This window comes from Aptenodytes forsteri, unplaced genomic scaffold (genome assembly GCF_000699145.1).
Source record: "Aptenodytes forsteri isolate BGI_AS27 unplaced genomic scaffold, ASM69914v1 Scaffold185, whole genome shotgun sequence".
NCBI classification, from domain to species: Eukaryota; Metazoa; Chordata; class Aves; order Sphenisciformes; family Spheniscidae; genus Aptenodytes; species Aptenodytes forsteri.
In genome coordinates this window covers 2303160-2321470 of record NW_008796214.1, presented here as the reverse complement: position 1 = coordinate 2321470, position 18311 = coordinate 2303160, and the positions used below count along the sequence as shown (strand labels likewise).

The following is an 18311-nucleotide window of genomic DNA, read 5'->3' as shown; positions in this document are numbered from 1 at the left end:
TTAGTTCAGGTCCCCGCTGGATTCGCTGGAGTGGAGCCAGAAGGAAGAGTGCTGTCATCACACATACACTAATGATCCAAATAAAGCCAGCGCCCTGCTGGTGTGGCTGAACGTGGCTTTTTGTATGTCTAATATGTTTTAAAAGAAAGAAGGATTCAGAAATGGTTTTGACCACCATCTTCTGTTCATTTTAGACATAGGACTTGATATTAATACTGAGGTGTCTTCATGCTTTTGAATAGAGTCAGCATTCAAGCATTTTTGAATGTAGCTATGAGGCTAGTCTTTCAGAACATTTTAGAATTTAAATGCCTCAAATAATTTTTTTGAAATACAGACATTTTTGTGTGTGATGTCATTGATCAGTAGGTACAAGCTTTTGGAGTCAAAATTAGAATCCACACTTAAGAAGTCTCTTGAAATAAAAGAGGAAAAAATTGCTGCTTTGGAGGCTCGTTTAGAAGAATCAACAAATTTAAACCAGCAACTCCGTCAGGAACTTAAAACAGTAAGGAGAACAATATTTTTTCTATAAGATTAAATTATTCCTATACGAGCTATTGTTATTTCTACACTTGACCTTTTGTGTAAGACAGCAAAAAATGGGCATTGCTGGGGTAATGTAAAGCAGGACAAAGGTATGACTGCTTTTTAATAGTGCAATAATACAGGCCCAGTGTTGAAATCACGTGAGAAGCTGTTGATGGGTTTATATTGAGTATGTCAGGTGGATAAATAATCTGAAGTTGATTTGATTTGGGATGCCAAAAATAGTCATTTCTTAGTAAGTTACATTTTCCAATCTACTTTGAACAGCCTCAGTGGACTGGTTAAAAAAAGAAATACAATCTCCTTGGTTGTTGTACTTTATTATAAAAGGTGGGGGAAACAGTTGAAAGCACTGAAATAAAATAGACAATCGAGTGCAGGCCAGTTTGCTTTCACTTGGAGGGGCATCCAGTGCACCTGGAACCGACTGCCCCAGGGGTGGAAACACAGCCCTACTGTTTGCCGTGGACTGATCCAGACTGCACTGGAACAGGGTGGAGCTCCAGATCACCTGCAATACATTGATGACATCATTGTGTGGGGCAACACAGCCGCAGAAGTTTTTGAGAAAGGGAAGAAAATTAACTCTCTCCCAGCTGAAACCTGGACAAGGTCTCTTTCTGTTAGACAAGTATGACTGTGAGCCCAAGTGTTCATTATGTTTAAGCTATCGGTATCCATATATTATTTGTACATCATCTCCCCAAACATATACAAAAAGCAACTTTACAGATACAGTAACATATATATAGCACTTTCTGTTCTTTGAAAAGTGGTATGGTCATATAATAAATTAGGATGTAGAAACCTGAAAATTCTAAACCCTAATGTAAGTTGTCCTAAATAATTTCAGGTGAAAAAGAACTATGAAGCTCTCAAGCAAAGACAAGAAGAGGAAAGGATGGTTCAGAATTCTCCTCCAAGAAGTGGAGAAGACAATCAATCTGTCAATAAGTGGGAGAAAGAAAGTCAGGAAACTACTAGAGAATTACTGAAAGTTAAAGATAGATTAATCGAAGTAGAAAGGAATGTAAGATATGTTTTTAATATTATTCTGATTTTAATTATTTGTTGTGAGCTGTTCCAGTAATACAAATGAGAGTATTGGTAAGAAAGTATGCAATTTATCACCTAGCTTACATACCAAGCAGAATGTGAATTAAATACAGTTTATGAAGCAGCTGGATTCTGCACTGAGAGATGCTGTAAAGCACTTGACCAGCATTTAAAAGGAAATGTGGAAATCTGAATTTGCCCTTTTCAATCCACAGATATCTCTTAAATCCCTCTTACATAATCCTAATTTACATGCGTCATGGAGATTTCTCTACTATTTCTCCATAGGTACAATATTGGTTACCCATTTCTCCAATCTTAACCTGTAGTGATAATATCACTGTGTGTTACTTTGTTACATAAGGTGATGTACAGTTTTGTTCCACCCTGTAAATCTCTGCAAAGTCATGCTGCTTTGTTTTGGAGAAACAGGTTTTTTTCTTGAAGTTCAGTAAACAGCTGTGAACTCAAATTTTCCTTTTTTTTTTTTAATGTTGAAAGAATGCTACACTGCAGGCAGAGAAGCAGGCACTGAAGACACAATTAAAGCAGCTTGAGACACAGAATAGCAATCTGCAGGCTCAGATTCTTGCACTTCAGAGGCAGACCGTTTCTCTACAGGAACAAAATACAACTCTACAAACTCAAAATGCCAAGCTGCAGGTAATATTTTCCTATTTTGCCTTCAGAAGTAAAATTAATTCAAAGTTACTTCAAATGAAAGCTTTAATGCTAATGGCAATAATGTATTGTAAGTCACATTTCATTTCTGGTACAGACATGGAAAAGAAAGTAATGTGCAAATAATCTGCACTAAGAGCAGTCAAATAATAACTTTGCTGATGAATAATAACATTTCTAGAAGTTGGTTTTAATCCTTTATGTTTGTCTAATTTAAACTCTTGACTTTATACTTAGGAGTAGAGTAGATTCTCTTATCCAATTGTCCAAGATAATTTTGGTTTTAATTTCTTTTTTACTTCTAAATTAGGTCAGGGAAGTAGTGTGTCCAAAGAGACTCTAAATTCAGGATTTTGTCTATTTTTAAAAAGATTTTTAAAAAAAAAAAAAAGTAAAAGCCATACCTAAGAAGAAAATCAAGATGTTAATAAGTACAGAAGATTTGAAAAAAAACCTTTGAAAACTACATAAATATGTGAAGACTGAATTCAGATAATTCAGAGGCAAAAAAAATTAATGTGTGACCATGGAAATTATAAAAATGGTTGCCCACAGAGTCTTGCAGCTCTTATGGCCAAAATTCAGATGTCATTCTTCATACTTTAACAGGGTTATTAAATACGTATCTTCTTTTTTCTCTGATAAATGAAATATTCTTGTTAATGGATCTAATGCTTTTTGGAGCTCTAAGAATCAAAACTACTTAAAGCGGTAATACAAAGTCCACAATTCAGCAGAAATGGTAAACTGTCAGAAGTGATGGAGGGTGGATGGAACTCAGAGTGAAGGAGTCTTTAAACGAGTGAACTAATAATGCATTTTGTGAATGCCTCAAGTTACCATCCTGTCTCTTTCTGGAAAGCAGAACACAGTTGTACCACAGATGCACATTCTATCTACTACATTGAAATCTAATTAGCGCACAGTACTCCCCTTTGTGGCTGGCAAGCCTATGAACAAAACAGAACATTTGTGCACACAGTGTCTCGTCTAGTTGTTAAAAATTAGTGAATGTGGGCATGGAAATACACCATTTTAAACAAATATATCTCTGGAATTCAGAACTCTGAGTATTTTGTAATACCCTTTGTCAAAAAAACGGGAATAGCTATGTGGTTCCTTTCTTGCCTCATGAATTGCACAACAGCACACGCTTTTTCCATCTGATAAACATGGAGAGTTAATTAACTGTAGATATTTGAAAGCATTGAGGCAGTGAGTTGGGAGGAGGAGGCGTTTTCCGCCTTTAATTTTTTGGTTTGGTTTTTTGTTTGTTTGTTTTTGTGGTGAACCTCACCACCAAGCAATGTAATTTTTGTTGTCAGGAATGACTGAATGATGTTATCCCAACAGACTGAGAAAGGGAGTTCTCCTTCTTTGAGAATTCAGCTATTTTGCTGATAGCTTCAGGCAAGTTGCAAGACAACTCTACATCAACTCTAAATCAAAATGAAAGATGAAATATGTTCATGAAAATAAGAGTGATTAACTGTTAGCTAAATCTGAATTGCAGACTAAGCTGGTCTGCATGGACTATGTCAAAACTGTTCTTAGGCAACAGTAATTCTACTATTCCTTCTGATACCCCTAAGGAACATACAAGAGAAAGGGTGTCTTAACTAGCAATTCTGAACGAAATCAAACTTGGGATTCAGTCTGGGAAGTTTCACAGCATGCACATGCCATCAGACATTACTTCATTTCCAGTGAAAGGTTCAGCTTTCTCATCTGTAACAAAGAATGCTGCAGTTCCAACAGGAAGGGATTTGTTCCTTAGTAACAGCGTGCACTGGAGTGATAGATTCCCCCCCCCCCTTAATAGATACCCTGAGGGTATTAGAAGCCTCAGTAGTTTGTGTTTTTCATCTCTTGAATAGGAAAGAGAAGGAAACTAGCCTAACGCAGGTCAGATGACAAGCACGTTTGGTATCGTCAATTCTTTAAGATATCCAAGGATTAGATTAGGTTAATCTTTCCAGAGGCACACAAAGTAAAGTTGTTGTTTGGGGTTTTTTTTAATCTGTCTAATGTTGAAGGCTTTAATGTATTAGTAGACATATTCTGACATAGTTGTTGGAGAAATTGTACTCTTCTGCAAGAAGAGTACTTCCCGCCAGATCTCACAACACATACATAAAGTGATCAACTGACATTACTGTTGTTGGAAGAGAACTGTGAATGGCAGTTCCTCAGTAAAACAGAATATGGGTAGTTCCTTCCAGGAGCTATTATTTTATTTCCCTTTCTCTCTGTTAAATGGATGCTACTGTTTGAAGTCTCGTTGTAAAGGATAGGTGGGTGCACTAAGGATCTTATGGTGACAATAGAGATTCTGTACAATAAAGATTTAAAAAACCAAACAAAACAAACCTATGCCAATATGAAAGTTCCTTTTCATCATGTCACAGATTTGGCTTCTGTGATATAAGGATCACTGGTGGTCCATTTCTCTTAAGATATTTTGATACTAGAGCTGCCAACGCTGAGAGGAAAATGTATCTCTCATCTAGATAGCACTGTAACTGATATTTGAAGGTAAATAATAATTTGATTTCTCCCCCTGCCCCCGTGTCAATTTAAGCATATGCTTAAGTGCTTTCTTGTAATACTGCTATAAAAATATTCTTAGAATATTTTGAATTGGAATTGACTATTGGGATATAAGAAAAAAAAGTATTCCCGTTAAAGTTTGTCAGGTAATGGAATAACCAGGAGGTTGCTAAGATGCTAAGGGTTAAACTCAAGAAATCTTTCGATAGGAGGAGATGGACATGGTAATCCAGACTATGAAATTAATTTGCAACTTTTGTCACATGTTTATGACTGCAGGTTGAAAATTCCACCCTTAATTCTCAAAGCACATCTCTTATGAATCAGAATGCACAACTGTTGATCCAGCAGTCTGCTTTAGAAAATGAGAATGAATGTGTGCTCAAGGAACGTGAGGATCTGAAATCATTGTATGATTCACTTCTCAAAGATCATGAAAAACTGGAGCACCTGCATGAACGCCAAGCTTCCGAGTATGAATCTCTGATTGCTAAACATGGAAGTCTTAAATCTGCGCACAAAAATCTGGAGGTGGAGCATAAGGACTTAGAAGATAGGTAAATACTAATATGCATAAGTATATGAGAGTCTGCGATTCCTGGGCAAAAAGTAAAAAATGCTTTATAACTAGTATGATTGAAATTAGTATCACTTAAATATAACATTAAGATCTTAAAACTTTGAAAGATCACCTTTTCAAAAAAATTCCCTCTTTTGTTGTCATTCCAAAAAAAGAAACTTAAATATGAGTTTTGTTTGCAGGTACAATCAGTTGCTGAAACAGAAAGTGCAGCTGGAAGAATTGGAGAAAGTACTCAAGATAGAACAGGAGAAAATGCTGCAGCAAAATGAAAAACATGAAACTGTAGCAGCAGAGTATAAAAAACTTCGTGATGAAAAAGAAAGGTAAAGCATAAGTCTGATACGTGTATCACAAAGCTCACAAAGAGCTCTGAGCACTTGCCAGTGCAGTCTAAACAAGTGTTGTATCCTCTCACGTTTCTTAGTACCTGATGCTGCAATTCAGGACTCTTAACGATCCGTACCTTATAGCAACTCCACTCCGTTGGTCTGCGATACAGTCATTTTAGGAAAAACTCAACAGGGGAAAAAAAAAAACCAAACCCACAAAAAATAATTATTATATCCTGAGGATACTGAGGGGGAAAAAAAAAAACCAAACCCACAAAAAATATTATATCCTGAGGATACTGAATTCCACATAGCATCTTGAGGAATGCCAGGTCAAGCACTGTGCAGTATGGTTGTGAGCCGCAGAGGGAACAAGCCACTCTGCATGAGTTGCTTAAGGGGCAAGATAACTGAGGTTACTGCCAGCAGGAGTAGAAATGCAGTGGGTGGCGAAGCCCTGCTTGACCCCTGCAGCTGAGATACAGCTTGCCATAAGTAGTCGGCTTGAATAGTAGTGTTTACATAGCATGATACTTCCCCCCTCAAGAAGAGTCATTAAGATTTGTTCATCTGGCAAAGAGGCTCACAATTAAATGCCTCCTACCTTTGGTGTTGTGTGAGGACTATTAGTAGTAACTGGAGGTTGTTTTTAGAAAGGGACATGGCAGGGCCCAGTAGGGACAAAGGGAGCCCAAGAGTTGATATGTGCAACCTCCGTGATTGCCAAAGTTTGGACCATTCCTATTTCCTTACTACTTTGTGTTGGCAAGAAACTGTAGCCGTTTTGTAAGATTCTTGTATTTTGAAAAGTGGCATCTTAAAACTAGTTGTGATGTCTGCATTTAGAAGTCCTGCTTTATTTTTAAACATATGGAGAACCTGGAGTGTTTGGCTTAAAGGCAGAATGCATACCTAAGAAAATTAGACTAAGAGATGACTTACCTACAGTATGTGATACTAAGAAATTTTTGTACGTATTCTATGGAGTAGTATAGAGCCCTGGAAATTTCATGCTTCAGAGGGAATGTGGGTCATGAATACGTTTCCTTCTATCTGCATGTATTCTTTTATGGTGTCTTTTAATTCCAGGCTTACTCATACATACAGTCAGCTCTTGAGAGAGAATGAAGTTCTCCAAACTGATCATAAGAATTTGAAAACATTATTGAACAATTCCAAACTAGAACAAACACGATTAGAAGCTGAGTTTTCTAAACTCAAAGAACAGTACCAACAACTGGATATTACATCTACAAAACTAAATAATCAATGTGAGGTATGTGAGAATTATGCTATTTTTCATGCCTGATATCATTGTAATATTTATATAAGTGTATTTGTAGATTTGTAAGATCATACGAAGTGCTTGAGAATTAGTCGTTTGGTTTCTAGATAATGAAGTTGGTCTGAAGACAAATTAATCTGCTTGTTGTACAGGCAATACAAAAATTGGGCCTCGTGTTAGGTAAACTGTTTTAAGTGACTTAAAGCATCAAAGAGGCTTTTATCAGTTGAGTCATGATTTAGTTAAGTTTTCTGTTTGATTTGACTATCAGAATCCTTTGTAGACCTAAATTTTCTTGATAATCTCATTATCTGTGTGTAAAATATGCTCACGTATATGTGCATGTACCATTTCATATATTTTAACAGCTGCTTAGCCAGCTTAAAGGAAATCTGGAGGAGGAAAACAGACATCTCCTAGATCAAATTCAGACATTAATGCTACAGAATAGAACATTACTTGAGCAGAATATGGAAAGCAAGGATCTCTTCCATGTAGAGCAAAGGCAGTACATGTGAGTTTTTAAAACAATAAAATGGCTGTGATTAGGGCAGTTACACTAATACCTATATTTTTAAAAAAACTTCTGTTTTATATAGATATTAACGTATGTGCTAATTCTGAAATGTTTCTCTTTTTAAAATAAAAAATTATACATGAAAAGCAGATAACTCAAACTACAAACATTATATTTTTAGTTCTAAAGGATCAGTGCAACTGTGTCCATTACTGATGACGCAAATGAGGAATAAAAATGCTATTTATTCCTCATTCTACTACAAGCAACATTCCTAAGTTTGTTTGTAATCTGTAAACTTTTTTAGTGAATTTGAGAGAAGAGAAAATGTGCTTGTCTAAATGATTCTGTTAGTCTATATGCACTTTATTATTTTAAAAAAGGGGGAAGTTCTGTTGTGTAATAAAGGCAAATGAAATTTTTTTCCATTTTATATCATAATGTTAAATGTAAGACTACTTGTTTGCTGTTTCTCTTTCTTGATTTTTCATTACAAAACAAGTATTATATACAAATTCCTCTTGAAAAGCGACAACTTTCAGATAACAGATATTCAAAGGAACATGCTACTCACACATATATACATTTTTGAAGCATACATTATCATTAATTTCTGTTTACAGTGACAAGCTAAATGAATTAAGGCGACAGAAGGAGAAATTGGAGGAGAAGATAATGGATCAGTATAAATTTTATGAACCATCTCCACCAAGAAGGTACTGATGAACGTGATATAAAAATAAATACAAATCTAAAACATGACATACCTATTCTGTCCCAGCTGAAAATCAAGATTTCATTAAACTTGAGGGGAGCAGAATCATGTCAGTGTTCTTGCATACAAATTAGGAAAAGTCTGAAGGCATAAGTGATGTATTATAAATGCAATAAATGTACTGTATTATTGATAACAGAAGGGGCAACTGGATTACTCTGAAAATGAGGAAGCTGATAAAATCTAAGAAGGATGTTAATCGAGAACGTTTGAAGTCTGTGACCCTTACGCCTACCCGTTCAGAATCCAGTGAAGGATTTCTTCAGCTGCCTCACCAGGACAGTCAGGATAGTTCCTCTGTGGGCTCAAACTCTCTTGAAGATGGCCAGACCTTGGGCACCAAAAAGAGTAGTAGTGAGTACTGCAAAACATTTTTTTCTTTTGATAATCCTTGGCTAAATGTCTTTTTGATATGATTAAAAATTAAGAGGTGCTCAGAAAGGGCTATGTGTTTTGGAGGATTTTCAAAGACAATTTTTAAAGTCTTTAGGAACGAAGCCTGAATTCATTTATTAATGCCAGATTTATATTGACTTCTTGCAAACTCCTTGAGTGTTGTTTGGGCAGGAACTAGATTTTAGCATTTCTGTAGCTCTAAATGTAAATGTTAAAATACGTTTACAGTGCTTGGGTAAGATGAAGCAGGCACTGTTACTGGGTCAGACGAGCAGAATTTTGGATAGAATATCAGATGCCGCCACCACCACTACCCTATTTTGTTTTTCCCACTTGTCCCAGCATGAATCCTTCCCCTTGTCTTGGAAGTGCTTTCCAAGCTGTGGCTGTGCTAACATCCTTTAGTTACTAAAAAGATCCTTCTGTCTGAAGGTGTTCCTCCAGCATCTCACAAAACCAGCGATGAAGAATTTTGATAATATTTGAATATGCAATAGGAAAAGTTAATGTAGCGTCATAACCTGTTAAAAAGATGTGAATTGTTACTGATGCTAAAGATTAGAGTTAAGTGGCTGAGAGGGAGACTGAGGAGGGTTACAGAGGTGTGGATAGATTGGATATTCCACACACAATTTGCTAACCTTGAAAGACCTGGACAGCTGTCATGTTGGGATGCCCACAGTATAAAAGGCCAGATTCTGTGCAGCATGTACATTTATTATCTGTATTTTTTGTTGTCCACTCTTGGCATGAATCATGAACTGCCCAATTTCTCACTACTTGAGAGATATTACAGCCAAGTTATCAGGTTGTAATGATTCTATTTAATAATTATGCACCAAAAGTATTTTGGCTGTGCATGTAAAAGCATCAGAATACATGTGTATTAACATTTACTTAAAATCTTTGCAGTACTTTTTTAAAATTTAATGTCTTGGGTTTCAAAAGACAGCAGATCGATATTCTGTTTTTTGTGCCAGCTATGAATTTGCTGTGTTAGAAATGACTGAAGCCATTATGATGTATTTTTTTTCTTCTGTGCTTATTGCAGAAGCTTAGTCAAAGTTGAAAATATCTAAAAACACTATTTCAGGGAAACTTAAAATCAGATTTGTGAATTTGTGTATTTTTTTTATAACTGAAGAAAATAGTAAGTTCTAGGGTACATTTTATTGCTTCCATTGCTAACTTGTCATTTTAGGAAGCTTAGCATTTTTCAGTCTAAGGGTCTGTTAAGGCTCAAAACAGGTACTTTTGTCTTTTTAAAAAAAAAGCAACTGTTGCTTTTACATATAAACTGGAAGTCTTGTGGAATTCAGGAGTGACTGAAGCTATAGTGGATGTGTTTGCAAGTGTGTTAGTTTGAATCAATTCAGAGTGTGCATGCTTTGATTCAGACCATCTGCATCTGTGTCAACGATTTCATGTCCTGGAAGGGCTCTTTTATGTGACAGTTGTCTTTGCATGATACTTGGGACCTTGTAGTGTGCAGTTATCCTCCTGGTGGAGCCATGGTTGGAGTTACGGTGGCTGATCTTCAGAAGAGGCTTGAAGTTGTTCAGACCTCATTAATTTTCTACTCCATGGACCTTGTTCATGTTCCCCTTAATCCCAGTGTATTTATCCACAAACTGGAAGGACTGATCTAATTCTGGATCCTAACCTTCCTCCATTACACATGTCATAGAATCATAGGATCATTGAGGTTGGAAAAGACCTCTAAGATCATCGAGTCCAACCGTCAACCCAACACCACATGTCGCCATGGAAACCATGGTTTTTGGTAGAATTTGGCTTAATTATGTGCCAGTTCAATGCTGACAATCTTACTGGGACGGTTTGCGTCTCACAAAGTCAAAAGAATATCTCAGTGTGAGAAGTACCAGTAATGGTGCGCATTTTGCAGTCTCTTTCTTCTGCTTTTAGAATGACTGTAAATCCTAAATATCAAGATACTGTGGCTCCTTTCTTTTCTGTAAGAAGTGGCTTGGCAGTAGCGGCTTCCACTGAAAGAAGCTACAAGAAAGAGAAAACCTGTAAGTTGCCACCTGTCTATGCAAATGCTCAGGTATTGTAGCTTTCCACACTGGTTGAAGGCCGTTTTGGGTACGGGAAGAGACAGGTTCTGTTCCACCCTGATCTCCTGTGTCTGGGAATGGCAGTGGTTCCAGAGGGAACTGCTGAGGTGCAATGTCCTGTATGTCCTTCAGTGGGCAAGAGAAGGCAGCTTACATTCCCCATATTGCAGTCACTGGCACAAATCAGTGGTGTTCTCAAAAGCTAGAGGACAGAGTATCTGACATGATCTTTGAGATGTGTAGGTTTCCTACCCCATATCCCCTGTCAGAGGAAGCGAGAGGAGATACTGATTATTACCCTGCTGCTACCACTACTGATAAACAGATTCGCTATGTGAAATCTGTAGATTTTCTTCTTTTGAAGGTGGTGATGGAGACTGTTTTCCTAATACAGGACACTTTCTCATGCAAATGTTTTCAAGAGACCTATTCTCTTACAAAGATAGGTGATCTTGGCGCAAAAATCAGGTGACCCTGTTCAGCAGAGAAAACAGCACCTGAGGTCTCAGAGTGCTTGAAGCCCTTGTCTGATTCCAGAGCTCCTCTGGGAAGGAGGGGGTGCCTGTATGGCTGTTTACTGTATGCAGCACAAGTTAAATCCTGCAGGCGGTGTGGATACTGTTATGCTCCTCTGACTGCAGAGTTTCACCTTTGCTTTTCGCATCTGTACTCAGTGGTTGAATCAGGTGAGTACCATAGATCTGACATCTGCTTTGTGCGGAGCCTTTTTTCTCAGGGGGAGGGGATGCCATTCTCAGCTTTTGCGTAGAAAACCCAAGGCAGGCAAGTGGAATTCTTTTTTTTTTTTCTGTGGAGAAAAACAGATTACTTTTGCTAGCTTCCACTTCTATTAACAACGTCCCAAGGAGTTAAGGCTATTAGTAAGCCCGTCATCTTTAAATAGTAGTACCAGTAGCAGACACATCGTATCATAGCGGAAGTAAAAGAAATATATTGGGCTCCATTTTCTATTACCAAAACATTTAGAAGATGTCTGCCTAACATTTTCTTGTATGTATGAACAAAACAATTTGAGGATTTTAATACTATCCATACAGAATTCCCCAGAGTATTTCTGACAAACAGTAGGAGGATTACAAAATGGGAAATTTCCTGATCAGTGGAGGAATTCTGCAATACTCATCGTTCATTCTCAGCTCAGAAAGCAAGAACATGTTCATAGAATACTGAAAAGAGAAAGAAAAGTTAATGAATTATAACTAGAGTTCTTTGAGTAGATGATCATTAAGACCAAAATAGTCCTGCTGCCATCTCATTTTTAAAGTTTGTTGGAATAAAGGTGTAAAGAGCTAAAGCTGCCTAAGCTAAACTTTGTGGTGTCCTGTTTGTTTCTGCTGTAGCTCTGCCATTCCAGTATTTTTTGCAAGACATTTCTTTAGTCGTATTCTTTGCAGGTATTACTTATGTAACCTCTCAAGGAGGTTGCATTTTACCAAAGGACGGGTTTTGATGTACGATTTCCAGGACACCAGTAGTTGCAGTGGAGTTTCCTCTTTGGTACAGTTGCCGAGAGCCGTAAATCAGTCCCTTTGGAGGTGATCTGTGTTAATGAACAAGAATCACGGATGACTCGAATGATCCTTGAACATCTTCTGGTTACTTTTTAATAAGATTAGGATGGACGTTTTTAATTAAGAGGGATAAGTTATCTTGTCTATAAAGGGTTATAGAGGGATCAGTTATCTTATCTATAAAGGGTTGTAGAAGTTACAAAAGAATCATGTTTCACCGTGATGACAAAGAGTAGTAGAAATAGAACAGAATTACCTCTTTGGTTTGGCATTAGTGTTAAAACTGATGAGTTATTTACCTGCTAGAAAACTAGTCTGATGCTGTGCCTCATATTCCTTTGGCAGGGAGCTATTCAAAGCTACGTACTTTATATACAACTAGATAGACAACATGCATGTCTGCTTTACAGGAGGTTTAGCGGCCTTTCTGCTTTTGTTGAGCCTGTCAGCATCTATGTTTATGTTGGGTTTGGCTTCTTTCCTCACGATCTACAAGAGGAGGAATGCTTTATTGATCTGGAAAAAAAACCAAAACAAAACAAAAAACTGGCTATTTTGAAGTACTTACAAGTATATGTACATAGTAAAAAATATCTGTATACCTATGTAGTGAATAATTCAAAGGTGAAATTGTACTTAGTGTACTCCTACCTTACATAGGTAGCACATGTGCCTTTCTTTTCTCCCTGTTCTTCCCTATGCCACATCATAAGGACCTGACATAGGAGGGTACTTGCTGTCCCTCTCCGCTCAAGATAAGAGTTATGTTCTGCAACTGTGAAAACTTTTGTGTTTGTTTTTGACTCTTGTGGCTGTGCCAATCGTGCATTCATTGGAAGTTGTAAAATGTGTTGCATTGTAAACTTCTTACTCTAAGTGCAAACACAGAATGATAAGACAGAGAGGGAGATTTCTTTCTCTTTCACGGTAGCTCATGTGCACTTGTAAATGCATATGTATATATGTACTGCTGTATAAGATAGAAACTGCTGTATAATAAGCTGCTGGTTGAGCCGAAAACCAAGGCAAATGACAAAGCACGTGTCCCAAAAGTGACTTCAGAGAGATAAAATAAGCAGATCTTGGGCTGATAGACTGGACCACACTGCTTTCGTATCTGCATAAACAAGAACTTTTTGGTAATTTCATTATGCATTTCTTTCTGGATCTTTACATGCCAGTTGTTTGCATGTGGCTCCTGTATGTTTGGCAGTCAGCTGACGCATTTATCTGGTGCTTCAAAATACAGGTGTCTGCCAGTAATCGGTTACTAATGCAGAATAGCCGAATCTAAGAACAAGATTAACTTGTGATTTCCCCCTCCTCCATCTTTTAATACTATTTGTAATTTTAACTCTGTTTCCTGATATTATGTATCTCAATTTTCTCTTAGTCCTCCCAAAATGTTACAGCAACACTCACATTTGGATTTTCTTTTCCCCCCCCTTTTTAAGTCTTTGGTATTTTTTCAGCTAAAAAATATGCAGTATACCATTCCAGCCAATAAATCTTGATTTTTTTATTTTTCTTATTACAGATTTGAAGTGGATTATTTCAGTAAAATATTAAAGTCACTGCACATAAACAGCAGATTGAACATAAGGTCCACGTAATTTTTCTACAAGACAGTAGATGACCTTAATGAGCACAAAATGTAACAAATGAAGACTGACTGTGTCCTACTAGAGATGCAGGGCAAAACATTACAAAAGTTATTAATCTGAAAAAATAATGATGTAACATATTTTAAAGTAGAAGTTGTACTTAGAGTTGCTTTCATTTTAAGCTTTTTTTGCTTCACATTTTTCTTTATGTTCAAGAAATGCTATTTTTCACAGTAAAAACTATGTAATTGTCAATTTGTATAATCATCTGCAAAGAAGTTACATTTATTTTTTCAAGAGCTTGGCAGTTAGAAATTTCAAACTGTATTACACTCTTCATCATTATTTTCGGTGCATTTCTGAGTATATTAAAGTTTTCATAGTGTAGTTTTCATATTTCAGTGTAGTTTTCATATTTCATTATCACACAGAAGCATGAGAATGATAGTTTTTAGCATAGCATACATAGCTTAAACTCAGACATTCATTTCTGTCCTTAGTTTCAACATTTAACTTCCATCTGTTCTTCTCCCTTTTTTTTCTTTCATTTCCCTGTTTCCGTTTTTCCTCATGCTATGACATAAAAGTGGTTGCACTGAAAAGACTGCCCTTTTTGAGGAACAGACCGAAGGAAAAAGACAAAATGAAGGCCTTCTACCGTCGCTCCATGTGTAAGACTTTATGACAGTTCAGCTTCTTTTAAATGGCTATACTGGCTTCCATTACTAATTTTTCACTAACCTCTCCCTGGACTGCGCTGTATTTTTCCTCCTATTTGGCAATGTGCAAGTCCTGCTATAATACAAGGAGCTGGAGCTTTTTTTTTAACCTTGGCACTGAATACTTTATATATGTGCACATGTGCACACACGTACCCACACATTTACATGCACAGGCACACGCACATACATATATATATTCAGTGCGTTGTGATTGCGTATATTTGTATACATAGTTGTCTATATACACATGTCTCTATGTGTATATAAATTTACAGTGCACTGTGTTAACCTAAATAGTTCCAAATTACAGATTTCATAAGCCTTTTGTTCAGAAATCACTGTAATTTTTTGTTTAAAGAAAGTGTAGAAAATAGTGCAAGGCTGTATGGTGGTCTGTCACTCTTCAAGTATTCATCAGTTGTTGTTGCCAAAATGTTGTATTGATTTATTTTATTTTATTTTTTAATGAGGGGTGGACAATTTTCTCTAGTTTTTAAAGGTGAATATCATCAGATGTCATCTTTTTCAGATCCTTTTATTTGTTCCTATGTAAAATGCAGTATCCCTGCAGTAACCTGCACTGTACAAGGATCCCGTATCATTGTTGACATTATGTTGTATTAGCACCTTTGCCCATTTTATCCTTATTCATTCCATTTTATCATTGCAAACAGTATATCAAAGCTTCTGACATACATATTACATACCATTGCAGCGCAAGCATGGCGATTATACCTAATAAAATCAGTTTTAAGAACCATACTGAGCTGAAAGAAGTCTCTGACTTACAACACTTCTCATTCATTGAGCTGATTGCATGTCATAACATGGATGATCTTGTGTTTCTATCTTCCAGTATTCAATATGCTTTAATGCTTAGAAAACTGTCAAACGTTTTGCAATACAAAATAAGAACAGAAGCAAATACATTAACCATGCTGATCATTTGCTTTCATTTGCATCCCAGCCATGAATGACCTGGTGCAGTCCATGGTCCTAGCAGGAGGACAATGGACAGGTAGTTCTGAGCATCTGGAGGGTCCTGATGATATATCTACGGGTAAAAGGAGGAAAGAATTGGGAGCTATGGCCTTCTCTACTACAGCTATCAACTTTGCAACTGTCAACTCTTCTACAGGCTTCAGATCCAAGCAGTTGCTAAATAATAAAGGTATAGGTAGAAGCTTTTTGCACCGTGATGTGATTATGTGTAACAGCAATTTCATATAAATACTGGTTTTACTTGTATTTTAAGTTTTTCGGCAAAAAGCAACCTGAATAATTGAGTTGCAGTGCTAAGATACTGAATAGGTTTAATAACTGCAGTGATAAAATATTTCAGGATTTTTCCTACTGAATGTTACAGAAGTAAAAATGGACTGGTTTGAAAAATATTTTAGTATATTTTACAGATGATAAATATTTCAATAATATTTTCATTCTGTTTTATTTTACATCTTCTTTTATGTCTCTCTGTGTAGATACTACATCCTTTGAAGATGTAAGTCCACAAGGTATTAGTGATGACTCTAGTACAGGATCAAGAGTTCATGGTAAGATGTGAACTTTAATTAAATGAATTAAGGATATATTATGTGAATGTTAACGAAGTTTGCAAAAACAAGTGAATGGCATCGTTACAAGTGAGCATGTTTTCTGTGATTTGCATATCTCTTGAATGTATAGCATCATTTCTTCTGATTATTCTTTTCTTTCTCAACTACTACATGAGATAGATGTTCTATATCTCTAGTAGAAAGTATCTATGAAGTGCATCTGAACAGGACCAAAACATTTTCCCTTTTAAAAATTTATTTGGAGTTAATAGTAAAATTAAAGAACTTATAATTTCAATCCTAAAAAACCCAAATCCAAATCTGGCCTGATTTTTCAATGTTTATTGTTCAGTGAAACCTAAATTTGTCATGTACTGTATTTTATAAAACCATTACATGTTCCTTCAAGCAAAGCTATGAAGTGAAAGCTCTCATAGATTATTTAGAAGTGAAGTTTTAACTCTTCTATAAATACTTAAAATTAGTACGAGCAACAAATATTTTTGAAGATAATAACAGTGCATTTCCCTTGTATTGGATAGGAGTACAGGACATTATCTGTGCAGATGCTCTTGCTCCTCCTGTTCGTGGCATTTCAACAATGTGCAAGGTTCCTTGTCAAATCTGTTGTAAGTGACCTAATCACGAGCAGCTTTCTGCATGCCCCATCCTTTCACCTGTAAAATCCTGGTTTCCCACTAACCGATCAGTTTCAATGCTAAATGTACACTCTATTTCTCTTTTCCTCTCCCTTGTACCTTACTATTCCTGTAGTGCCCTTTTCTAAAGTGTCCTCTTGGACTGCCTGGAAATCCCTTCGCTTTCTGATCTGTAAGAAACCACTTTGTTGACAATGGGCATGCTCAGCCTGTGAAATAGTGCATGATTCCTGCCTCTGAGCATTCTGTGATCAGAATGTAAAGGTACCGTGCCACCTGCTAAAATTTTGTTCATCATGGTGTCTGATTTTCCATTTAGCTTCCAGACCAGCCAGCCTTGATAGTGGGAGAACATCCACTAGCAATAGCAATAACAATGCTTCACTCCATGAAGTCAAAGGTATGCTGTAGGTGAATTTACACACATGCTTCGTTTCCATTATTTTCTCTGTAAGATCATCTATATAGGTTAAAAAAAGAACAACCAAAAAAATTCCCACAACACACCACAGCATGTTTTTCTTTAAGCATTTTATAGCCTTCATTCCCCAAATTAGGAAAGGATACAAGTATTAGTAGAACTTATTTTTTTAAAAGTATTAAAAGGGTGATATTAGTATATAAGTTACAAACTATTTTAAACCAAACCTGACCCAAGTAATGATGTTACAAAGCAAGAATTCCCCCCAGATTACTTTAAAATCACTTATTTTTAAGTAGAGCAGTTGCTCCATTTTTTTTTTCTCCGAGCATCCTACCACGCGTGCACTGCTGCTGTAAAGCTGTGTAGTGTACAACACAAACGGGACAAAATGGCATATGTAATACCATCCTGTAAACTTTTGTATTTAAAAGATTAATAAAGTTACTGGATTTAGCAATATTCTCTAAATTTCATGTATTACGAGCCTTGATATATTTTTGCTTACAGTGGCCATTCTAGCTGGAGATGGTTGTACATACTAAACCAGAACGCTGCCAACTCAAGACTTCATTTAATATTCATGGCTTGCATTTATTAAACAGTATTCTCTTTGTTTGGAAATTTAGAGATGAATGCTAGCTTGAGATTTTTATTAGTTTATTTTCTGTCTGTTTGATTACTTCCTTCTGTAAAAGATTCGTTGAGGTAGTCCTTGCCCCAGTTTCTATACAGTATTAGAAATTTCTGCTGTAAATAATTTATCTTTCTTCAAACTCAAGTTCTTTTCTTAGGAGTAACATGAAGTAGGAAATACTTGGTTATTCATCAGTAGTTTTTAAGCAATTCACAATTACTGAAAAATAAAAAGAATTGGTGGTGTGGAATTTATTTTGCATTTAATGCCATACGCTTCCTTCAGGTCACAGCTGTAATAAACTAGAAGTAATGGCAGAAACTGTTGGAGAAGGAGCATTCCTAAATAGTTCTTGCTGAAGAACTATGTTGAAGAAAATAT

At 36.4% G+C, this 18311-nt stretch overlaps 1 protein-coding gene across 1 annotated transcript in view; it reads left to right on the top strand.

Moving 5' to 3' along the window:
* CCDC88A (coiled-coil domain containing 88A) overlaps window positions 1-18311 on the top strand; it is a 79114-nt gene that overhangs the window by 52932 nt on the left and 7871 nt on the right. Inside the window, 13 exon segments of the mRNA XM_009288461.2 lie at window positions 370-508; window positions 1403-1579; window positions 2107-2268; window positions 5116-5393; window positions 5599-5742; window positions 6838-7024; window positions 7402-7547; window positions 8174-8266; window positions 8465-8679; window positions 14523-14606; window positions 15625-15828; window positions 16139-16210; window positions 17192-17272. Coding sequence (XP_009286736.1) covers window positions 370-508; window positions 1403-1579; window positions 2107-2268; window positions 5116-5393; window positions 5599-5742; window positions 6838-7024; window positions 7402-7547; window positions 8174-8266; window positions 8465-8679; window positions 14523-14606; window positions 15625-15828; window positions 16139-16210; window positions 17192-17272 — 1982 coding nt within the window.